The 11354-nt window shown below is 42.0% G+C and overlaps 1 protein-coding gene across 2 annotated transcripts; it reads left to right on the forward strand.

The window, feature by feature from the left end:
- The first annotated feature begins 387 nt into the window (after positions 1-387).
- Positions 388-7517, forward strand: il15l (interleukin 15, like). Of its 2 annotated transcripts, XM_020658342.3 has the most exons (5): positions 392-704; positions 839-1264; positions 3941-3988; positions 6882-7016; positions 7293-7517. In XM_020658342.3, the coding sequence occupies exons 2-5, from the start codon at positions 1127-1129 to the stop codon at positions 7401-7403; spliced, it is 432 nt and encodes a 143-aa protein (XP_020513998.1). In that variant the 5' UTR covers positions 392-704; positions 839-1126; the 3' UTR covers positions 7404-7517. The 2 variants fall into 2 exon arrangements, with proteins under 2 accessions (XP_065816866.1, XP_020513998.1); XM_065960794.1 differs by lacking the exon at positions 3941-3988 and having other exon boundaries at positions 388-704.
- The last annotated feature ends 3837 nt before the right edge of the window (positions 7518-11354 follow it).

Genomic DNA, 11354 nt, shown 5'->3' on the forward strand with positions numbered 1-11354 from the left:
TGTGTGTGTATGAGTGAATGAATATGAGTCTAAGCGTTCAAACGCACAATGACGCACACCTTAAACTGAGTGTGTGGACATCTTCACCCGGGGTGGAGTTTTACTAAATGAGAGTTTTCAGTGACCTAAAGCTACGTTTTCAAATATACCCGCCTACCTGTGGACTAGGTCTCAGACTCCACCCACGTCCACCTGCAACAAGGAAAACAAAGCCAGCAAAGGGGAGAACAAACAGGTAGCGTTAAGCCCACCCAGGGTGAGGATCAGTGATGTCACCCATTGGTTCATTGCGTCAGATCTACTCCCTTCAGCTGAAAGAGGAGGAGGAGGAGGAGGAATGGGAGGAGTGAGACGGTGTTAAATAGGGGGGGGGAGAGAGAGGAGAGTGACAGAAGGGAGGAAACTGGTGATAGTTGTTTAGCAGACTCCGTCAACCTGGAGACGCGGCGTGTTAAGACTATGCAGGGAGAAGATACATATCAGCTGCTGGGAAGACTTTAGAACAATAAACTTCACACACGTTTTGTGTGCACAACAGCTGCGGAGAAGTCGTTTCTTTGATGGAATTTGGTGTACGAGGTGTTTCAGTTTGCAGCTGTGTCCTGACTCTAAGCGGTTTTTTTTGGGTTGATCTTTTTCCAAATATTGCTCCTGCGTTGAATCATCTGGCAGACGGATTTACTGAAGGAGTGAATACTTAAAAAGTGAATAACCTTTCATGGGGAATTTAAATACGTTCCTGGTGTTTTTTTTAAACATCTCCTCTGCTCGCAAAAAAAAAAAGAGCTTTATATGTGAAAGGGTAACATTTTGACTGATCTCTATCCTCTGTTTGCAGCTTCTTCTTCCCGATCTGGAAGCTGGTGCCTTGTCGAGGACACCTCCACGGTTTCTGAAGGGCAGAAGAAGCACTTTTCCCCCAGCTCCAAACGGACCTCTTTATTGACTCCTTGGACGAACTTCAAGCCATGGCCTCCCAGCTGTGTTGGATTTAAACATTGAGGCGGATTCCTATGAGTTCACCCGGGGGGGGGGGGAACACATGGAGGCTGATCATCTTCACCAGGCTTGAGCATGAGGAGGCAGAGCGTAATGTGACGCAGACGATGGTTCTGCTGGCCGTGCCATGCTGACGGGGAGACGAGGTGTCGCATGCATGTATCTGTGTTTCTTCTGTCTGCTCGCCCTGACGCACCAAGCCACCGACAACGTCTTCCGGGACATCGTCAGAAGGGTCCAGAGATTCATTAAAAATGTCCCTTCGGTATGAGTAACATCTTCTCTACTTTATTACCAAGAAACATTTTAGAAATAGACAAATCAGTGTTTCATAAACTCTTGCACACTCCTGCACAGTTGTTTTTTTCTTCAGGTGCAGCTGCATGATTTAGCTTTTTAATGAATGTTCACTCCTGGTTCATTCCTCTCCTCTAAAACTCTTTCCCTTTTTTCAACCTTCTCAGTTCAGTTTGGGTCACTCTATTAAAAGAAGCATTAACGCACAGTCATGATTAAAGTCATAATCGTGGGTGGAGTGATCCTTGTTATCAGCTTATCCCCCCCTCCCCCCCTCTTACAGATGACTCATGATGTTGATTAATTAGCTGAACCACTGGCCGATGAGTTCAGGCCCCGAGGTTGTGATTCAGGGGAAGCAGATAAGTCTGGTTTCCAAATATCTGAGAGATGTATCCCTGTAGTGAGCATTCAAAACAGTGTTCAAAGAAACCATTACAGGCAGCAGCAGTTAGTTTAACGACCACTTTCCTTAATGGAATCTGGTGCCATTAAAGAGCGTGGTGAAACAGCCCTTAGGCTAAAAAACAAAACACTTCTTACCCCAAAACAATATATCATTTCTGTTATTTTTCTTCACTCTTTGGGCATTTTCCCACATAGTCGGTTTCTCGTCTGAGTCATGGAAACATTTTTTTACATTGCTGCATCCAGTTTCGTCTTGGTTCACTCGGGGACATTTACAAGAAGACCAAAATGTGTGAAGCATGAGGAAGATGCCCTCTGATTGGTCGGAGTTTCTAGTAGTAAAAATTCCCTGGTAAACAAAGACTAGATGACTCCTCATTAGCTGCTCCAAAAACACATTACAGTTTCTAAATTTGACAGACGACTGCACGGAGGGATGACGGTTCTGCTCGTTGTTGTTTTTTAAGATTTATTTTTATGCCTTTATTAGAGAGATAGGACAGTGGATAGAGTCAGAAATCAGGGAGAGAGAGAGCGGGGAATGACGTATGGGAAAGGAGCCCCAGGTTGGATTTGAACCTGGGCAGCCCACTTGGAGGACTACAGCCTTCGTACATGGGGCGTGCGCGCTAACTACTGCGCCACCAGCGCCCCTGCTTGTCGGTTTTTAAATCACTTACATTCATCGCTGTCGGCGAAAACGAGGCGCAACTGCAGCTCGAAAATAATAATTTGAGGTACTGAAGTCGCTGAAGATGTTTATTAAGACAAGAGAAGGAGAAGGAGCACATTAATCCTGAACCAGGACCTGCTCACTCACAGATCCGTCAGGTCTGCCCTGTAGTCTTTAACACATGTTCAGTAATGATAAACTGCTGTTAGGTCGGATCGAGGTTGGTTCATGTTCTTACTGCTAATGAACTGCACCAGAGTCCAAAAAACCCCCACTAACCCACCTTTCCAAGCGGTCTGTGAACGGTTGTGTGGTCTGCACCAGGGTTTGATTGCCAGCTCTCACACATAGAGTCCTAACCCCCTAACCCTAAACCCACAGACCCTAACCCCTAACCCCTACCATGCGGCCCTCACCAAACTTAACCCTAACCGCACTAACTTGGCAAGCAGGCTCAAGTTTTGTTTTTTAACACCAAACCAAACAGGTTAGGTGTGAATGCAAGCTTCGTATGACAATCAGAACCTGTAGGTGACAAAAAGAAGTGTCCAGATTCACAAATTAAAACTCAGAATGCCTATATTTTGTTTCAGTAATTTATTAAAATAAAATTAATATAATATAAATATGAACAACATAAAAGTATAGATCTTCAGTCATATTTTGAACTCAAAGAGAGAGAGAGAGAGAGATCTGTCCATATCGCACAAATACCTTGGCAACGTTTCTGTACAGGAAGGCTAGACAGCATACAGTTGACTGTTTTAGTTATTTAAAAAAAAAACAAGACATTACCCAATATTGGTGCCTTGGACTTTTATTTTGTATCTGTGGTATCAGGTAATGTTCATGTTGGATTTTTTACTCGAATCATAACAGATATTAAACATCTGGCATGTGACAAAACCCTTAACAGAAGTGTTGGAAACATTTAAAAGCTGACCTGATTGTGGCCTTGGATGAAAGGGATTTAAAACAGGTGACCAAGCCTCTAATGATTCATCAGAGAGATTGTAAAACACAAGTGTTTTTCTGTTCCTGCTCCACTTTTCAGAAAATGTGTGCTCAAACAGGCCATTCTTCATGACATCACAAAGGGCAGTAGCCCCTCCCCCAGGTGGGTGACACTCCCACAGCTAGGTGTTTGTTCTGCCCTCTGAGTCTGCCTTCTCACCGTAAACAATAGGACATGGAGCGAGAAAGCACCGAGTACACCCAAGCCCTTCCAGAGAGGGGGCGTGGTCAGACACAGCTCATTTACATATTTAAAGGTACAGACACAGAAACAGCCTGTTTTGAGCAGGGCTGAAATAGAGGGGTTCATAGACATGATCAAATACAGGATCAAAGTGGATTTAGAACAAGGAACTTCACACACATCTGTCATGCTCACACGATATGTCAGCACACAAGAGCTCTGAGACTTATTTATACTGGTTGAAGAGGAGGAGGATGTGTGGCCTTTAAATCATGTCTTATATCTGTCTTTTTGCTCTATAAATGCAAGTTATCATAAATATTCTTATTCTTACGTAAAGCTGCTGTCTGTTTCTTTTTCCTCAGGAGTTGTTGATATGCAGTCTGTACACACCAGACATCTATGATTATCAGGTACAGTGTCTATCTTATCACTATATCAAACGCCTACATTGCTCACGCACACACCAAAACAAAGGTCCTGAGCTGATGCTCACATCAATGATTCATTAAAAACTGGTTTTATAAGTTTGTCAAAAGACAAATGGTGGATGCAAGGAGGAAGCCATGGAGCCTGAGTTCAAAGTTCATCATGTTTAATTGTAGTAAAAGATGTGCCACTTTGTTGTGTGTGACCTTTGGCTGCATTCCTACTGGGAGAAGGAATGCAGGCTGATTATGACTCATCCTTTTGATTATATTGTGGCTAAAAGTTGTGCTACATTTGCATAATTGGGGGCGTGGCTTAGTTAACTGACAGGTGGACTCTTGTTGGGGTTGACTCTTGTTGGGGTTGACTCTTGTTGGATTAAGGCCCGCCTCGGTTCTTTGCCTGTAACATCGTGTCTACATGTCATCTAGTGCTTATATTTTAAAGGTGGACTAACTGAAATGTGGTGCTTTCATTTTGAAGGTGGACACACTGAAATGTGGTGCTTTTATTTTGAAGGTGGACAAACTGAAATGTGGTGCTTTTATTTTGAAGGTGGACAAACTGAAATGTGGTGCTTTTATTTTGAAGGTGGACAAACTGAAATGTGGTGCTTTCATTTTGAAGGTGGACAAAATGAAATGTGGTGCTTTCATTTTGAAGGTGGACAAAATGAAATGTGGTGCTTTCATTTTGAAGGTGGACAAAATGAAATGTGGTGCTTTTATTTTGAAGGTGGACAAACTGAAATGTGGTGCTTTCATTTTGAAGGTGGACAAACTGAAATGTGGTGCTTTTATTTTGAAGGTGGACAAACTGAAGTGTGGTGCTTTTATTTTGAAGGTGGACAAACTGAAATGTGGTGCTTTTATTTTGAAGGTGGACAAACTGAAATGTGGTGCTTTTATTTTGAAGGTGGACAAACTGAAATGTGGTGCTTTCATTTTGAAGGTGGACAAACTGAAATGTGGTGCTTTTATTTTGAAGGTGGACAAACTGAAGTGTGGTGCTTTGTATCGATGAGCTGCTGACTCAAATCACAGCTCAGAGGCTCGTCAAAAATCGGCTCGCAGTGAGCTGAATAAAGCTTTTTCCAGACTTGACAGAGGTCAAAGGCCAACATTTCAACAACAGATGTGCATATTATTAATGCATCGTTATCTCCAGTTTGTAAAAACAAGTTAACAAGCTCTGCTGAGTGAGAAAAGTTAGTGCTGGTGCCTTCCAGAGCTCCCTACTTCCTCGTTCCTCTGCATCACTTGCAAGCAGTTAGGACACTCCAATGGGAAACAATAGAATCAGCCTGATTTCGTCGCTGATGCTTGCTCGTGTCTCATATTAGGACAGGCTGTTACTAGATTGATCGAAGATTTGATAGAATCTTCATTTCCAAGATGGCCACTGCCATTGTTGGGCTTCAAAATGCCACTACAGAAATCAACGAGTGATGTCACTGAGGCTACGTCAGTGTGTTTACGGTCTATGACGACATGTAAAATGTAATCTTTGTTTTTGAGTCTCGTATCCTGCCCTGTTCTAAAACTCATCCATGGACTCATTTGTCCCAGTGAACAGTACCACCAATTGTACCCCGATTGTAGATTATCGCTAAATCGCTCTGTTTGTTTACTGCAGGCCACCGTAACAGGTGTGTGTTTATTCTGATCAACGCCACTAGAGTGCACAGTTATTACATGTCATGCTTGATGAATGACAGCGTCCGTGCTCTCCTGCTCTCGGTTAATAAATGAACCAGTGGTCATTAATATTGTCTTCTCATTCTCGCTCATGCACTGGTTGCAACAAAGACAATTCAACAATCATTTCCAATTTAATTTGCCCTAAACTTTGCCAAATGAGAAGATCCAAACAAACGAGCAAATTATACGGTGATCCAGATAACAACTGCTAACATCGGAGCAGTTGTTATCTGCAGTTGTTAGCCCACCTGTTAACTTTTAACCACACTGCTCCATTTGTGAAGCCACTCTTTTGGATCTAAGCTCAGAGTCCTGTTGTGTTGTTAAAAATAGTTTCCATCCCTCAAGCTAATTCTTTTTTTTTAATGATATGGAAAAAGATAGCCGCTGTTGATTGCAAAACTAAACAACGTTCTCTTTGTTTTGGCCTTGGCTTTAAATAAAGCTGCAAGGATTATAACCAATGAGAAAACATGTAACTCCAGTCCTTGCCTCAGTTCAGAGGCTCCCTGTGCATTTCTGTTTTTGGCACTGAGCTTCTGTGTTTCTGAACTGGCCGACAGAAGAAGTTTTAGGAAAAGCTGAAAGACTGAATCTGAAAGACTGAAAAGATTGCAAAACGGGAATGAAAAACATGTCTGCAGGAATAAGACATCCACAGAGACGAATGGGGGGCATCAGTGACCCGGGGAGGGGACAACACATGGAAAACAAAATGAAATGAAAAAAGGACTGAATGCAGAGCTGCAGCCCTGGCGTTACAAAGAGTTACAAAGTCGGCTCTGTGAGGAGGTCAGGGTGGAAAAATGGTCCTTGAAGACACATTCTGGTTGCACGAGTTGACAGACCTCTGTATCAGTCGTCTGTAACAAAAAAAATGTCCCAATGCTGTTTTCACAAATGAGCTCTAAAGCATTTCTAGGGAAAAAATGCCCCTGAAATCTTCCTTGATTTTCATCTAGATATTATCCGGCGTGCATACATGACTTCTTGCATAAATTTTAATAGGGAGCGGCAGGCTGGATCAAATCAGGGTGACAATTTGGCCATTTTGTTTTTTTAGCTGCACCCTTTTAATTTGCGTCTGACCGGGGCTTACGTTTTATTAGGCATATTTTTATGTGTAAACTTCCTTTGACTGCCTCTACCTCACTGTCTCTCCCTCTCTGTCCAGCAGAAATGCCCCAAGACCACGATGAAATGTTTTGCTAAGGAAGTTAAAGTCCTCATCCAAGAGTGGAAAACTGTGGGAGCCGCTGGTGTTCCGAAATTGGACGAGAAGCTGGAGGATCTGGCATCGGAGCTTGACCAGGTGCAGTGGGGAGAAACAAGCCTTTAGGATGTGATTCTTTTGTGTCGTTTGAGGTTAAGCATTAAAGATGCATTAATTAAGGATCAAATAATGAGAACGGGCTTATTTAAATGAAATGTTAGCCCAAATACTTTAATGTTGCTCATTACTGTAAAAACTAAAGTTGAGAAAACCTAGAATAGAGCCCTGGGGAACTCCAGCATAACAACTGAGGTTTTGTTTTTTGTCATCCTACTTCTTTGACTTGTAAAATATCTCTTTCTCTCTCCTCCACAGACTAACTCAGAGTGCGCTCAGTGTGAGCTGCTAAATGAGAAAAATGCTACGGAGTTCCTCAAAAGTCTTGAAACGACTCTCCAAATGATGAACAATGAGCTGGCGAACTAATAACTCCACCTCGTGACACCCAAAGGACTTTTACAAGGGACTTCATGACATGTTTTTCATCTTCATGGACTTTGAATGTTAACTTAGCCAAAATAAAGCAAGCTTTGCATTATGTCCAAGCATTCCAGTGGTATTTGATTTACATCTGGAGGATATTAAATAATGGGGTTTCAGTGTGAAAGAAAGGAAACAAAGCATCTGCATTTTCATGGAGGCTTTTAGAAGGTAAAGCTTGTTGTATGACCCTTTAGTTAAAAGGTAAAGAGAAGAAACACTGAGGAGAATAACATGGAGCATGGTTTTGTCTGCGCGTCACCTATGTTTAAGTCAAAATCAGATCTGGATGAAGAGACGGAGCATTGACGACTTACTAATGAGCATAAAGAACAACATGTAGTGTTTTTAAACCCGGGCCCTAGTATGAAACATCTCAGGGTCCTTATAAGAGGTGCAAAAAGTTTGAAATTGCTGCAGTACATTGCTTCAGCAGGAAGGTACCAAAATATATCCTCTTAAAGTGTTTGCTGTGACAAAAACAGAAAGGATCCCGACAGAGATAGACCTTTATCGGTCCAAAAAAATGCCTTTTCTTAGAGACAGCTGAAAGGAGACAGGAAGTGTTGGGAGTAGAGAGTGGGGGATGACATGTAGCAAAGGGCAGAGGTCGGATTCGAACCCACAGCCACTGCGATGAGGACTGTAGCCTCTGTTCATAACCTAGGCCAGGGGTGCCCAAACAGTCGATCGCGATCGGCAGGTAGATCGCTGACTGATTCTCAGTCGATCGAGATGTTTAGTCAATATAAAATACAATTGTAAAATAGAAAAGTGATTTCAATTTCATCTCATTGCACTGTTTCCCACACACGATACCTGTGTTGGGAGCCCAAGTATACTTCCGACCTGTTTGTATTTAATTTTTCATTTATTCATGAAATTGCTGCGTGCATGAGAGAGCGAGCGAGAGAGCGCGCGGGGGAGTGAGAGAGAGAGAGAGCGCGCGCAAGAGAGAGAGTGCAGGCATGCGCAATGACGTGCAGGTAAAACCGGGGGGCTAAATGTTTTACAAAAAAGTCATATATAGAAACTATGCTACGAGTATTAAGCGCATTTGATGAAGCTGCAGCTACTTTTCTCTGCTGTCATGACTGTGAGCATCGCGGGGCACGACACACACACACACACACACACACACACACACACACACACACACACACACACACACACACACACACACACACACACACACACACACACACACACACACACACACACACACACACACACACACACACACACACACACACACACACACACACACACACACACACACACACACACACACACACACACACACACACACACACACACACACACACACACACACACACACACACACACACACACACACACACACACACACACACACACTTTTAGTGCTACAGCACACAGTTGATCCGTACGGACCGAGGTGGGAACACACGTGACCCGGTCAAACAGTCGGTTGGACTTTACTCCGTTCACTCTCACCGTGTCTGCAGCTAATTTAACAAAAGCAACATCATCTGACAGCAGCCTGCTGTAGTCTGTGAACATCTCCACACAGATTAAAGTTGTTTGTTGTAAACTAAATTAAGGGGAAAACATATGTGATATAAATACAAACGTAATATTAAATTGTAGCCTACCCTAAAATAAGAGTTTAAAAAAAAAGTATGTCGATATTGCATTATTTTTTACAGAACTCTCATTTATTATATCTGATATTGTTTTCTGTTTGTTGTTTGAGTATTAAATGCGTTTGTAGGCTGTTGGTAAAGGCTACGGCTCACTATGTGGACTGGCAACTTTAAAAGTAGATCTTGGTTCAAAAAAGGTTGGGCACCCCTGACCTAGGCTATCGCAGCCCCAAAATAATTGCTTTTGGATCACTAGAAACAGCCCTTAGCTTAGCCCCATTAGCCCGTTTCTACCAAGCGGTCAGGTTTGGTACGGTTTGGTACGATAAATCTTGATCTTGCTCGCGTTTCCACAGCCAACCATACACAGCGCTTAATCACTGGGGCGTGTCGTAGCGTAGACAGCCAATAAATTCAACAAAGAAGAAGAACATGGCACAGCAAAAAAAATATAAATCATTCCTAGGATGGTCTGTATCTCCACGCTCGTCCATGGGGCGGAGCTACGCGCCGACAATAGTTGCAAAAAAAAAAAAACACCTTGTAATGACTCTCTCAAAATCAACAAGATATTGAAACATTGTGCATGTTGTGTTTGTCCTTTATTACCGCTGTAGCATGGGAAGTGAAGATTATTTGGACCAATCAACAAGATTGAAAAAAGATAGACAGTATGGATCAGTTATTTTGGTACCATTCCATTTGGTACCAGCTTTGACAGTGGAAACAGCAAATGTGTACCGTACTGTACCAAACTTTGTTCTGGACAGTTCAATTTACAAATTTTTCCAATGATGTTTGGTGATTTTAAAAGCTACTGTTTTTTTTGTTTTTTTTTAATCATCCTCCTTTTGAACGAAAAGGTCTATCTTTGTCGGAATGCTTTGCATGGACCTACACTGTAGCATGTATTGGTCCTCTAGGATGAATCTGCAGCCAATACTGTCCATTTCACTGCTACTGGCTCAAGAAATCTCCAGATTGGTGCATTTGGGAAAGGCAATGTCCCCGCTTCATGCTGTAGTCAAATTAAAATATGTTCAGAGTGTAGCATGTCTTGGACATGCAAAAAGGGGTGAATAACTTTACTATAGCTCACAGAAGCTCACCACACATTAGTTAACTAATTATTGAACTAAATGAGAGCTCACTCCCTACCAACCTGCTCGTCTACTCTTTCCTAGTGGAAGGAGCTATGTAAAATTACTCCTCTAACACCCTTTGGAGGACAGATGAACAAGTTATAATCACAGCTCCAGGATTATCTGCCTAACATTCATTTCTAGAATAATTAGATTCAAGGATAACCCCTGGTACAGGACTGTAGATTACCCCCCAGAGAGGGAATAACTGTGAACTCCCCTCGCTAGGATGTGTAGGTTAGGTGTGTATGGGATGTGTATATAAATCAGTGAGTGTGCCGTGGTGTGACTGCTCAAAACTTACCTTCCGAGGTACATGGGGTCCTTAAGGGGAACTTCCAGTCTTTGTGGTGTGAATGATTTTAGTCAGAAAATGATTTCAAAAAGTTTCGGAAAATGTATTAAAAAATTTCAAATGATATTCCAAATGCAAATACAAAACAGTAAAAGTAAAAGATATAAAAAATGGAAAAGAAAAGCAAAACTCAAAGACCAAACCTAAACCTGTGAGTGTAGACACTTGAGGTTTTAAAAGATCTTGGCTCAGAGACTAAGTCCCAAAATGGGATTTCAAAAGTCAGAGTGACGTGGATTCGTTTAGCAAAGCAAAAAGAACCTTGATCAGATTTTCTACAGCGTTTTATAGACAAAAAGTCTCTCTTTTTTCAAGATCCTGTAACACAGGGGTGCCCAACCTTTTTTGAACCAAGATCTACTTTTAAAGTTGCCAGTCCACATAGTGAGCCATAGCCTTTACCAACAGCCTACAAACGCATTTAATACTCAAACAACAAACAGAAAATAATATCAGATATAATAAATGAGAGTTCTGTAAAAAATAATGCAATATCGACATACTTTTTTTTAAACTCTTATTTTAGGGTAGGCTACATTTTAATATTACGTTTGTATTTATATCACATATGTTTTCCCCTTAATTTAGTTTACAACAAACAACTTTAATCTGTGTGGAGATGTTCACAGACTACAGCAGGCTGCTGTCAGATGATGTTGCTTTTGTTAAATTAGCTGCAGACACGGTGAGAGTGAACGGAGTAAAGTCCAACCGGCTGTTTGACTGGGTCACGTGTGTTCACGCCTCGGTCCCTACTAGTGATGTGTCGGTCATG

This window comes from Labrus bergylta, chromosome 11 (genome assembly GCF_963930695.1).
Source record: "Labrus bergylta chromosome 11, fLabBer1.1, whole genome shotgun sequence".
NCBI lineage: Eukaryota > Metazoa > Chordata > Actinopteri > Labriformes > Labridae > Labrus > Labrus bergylta.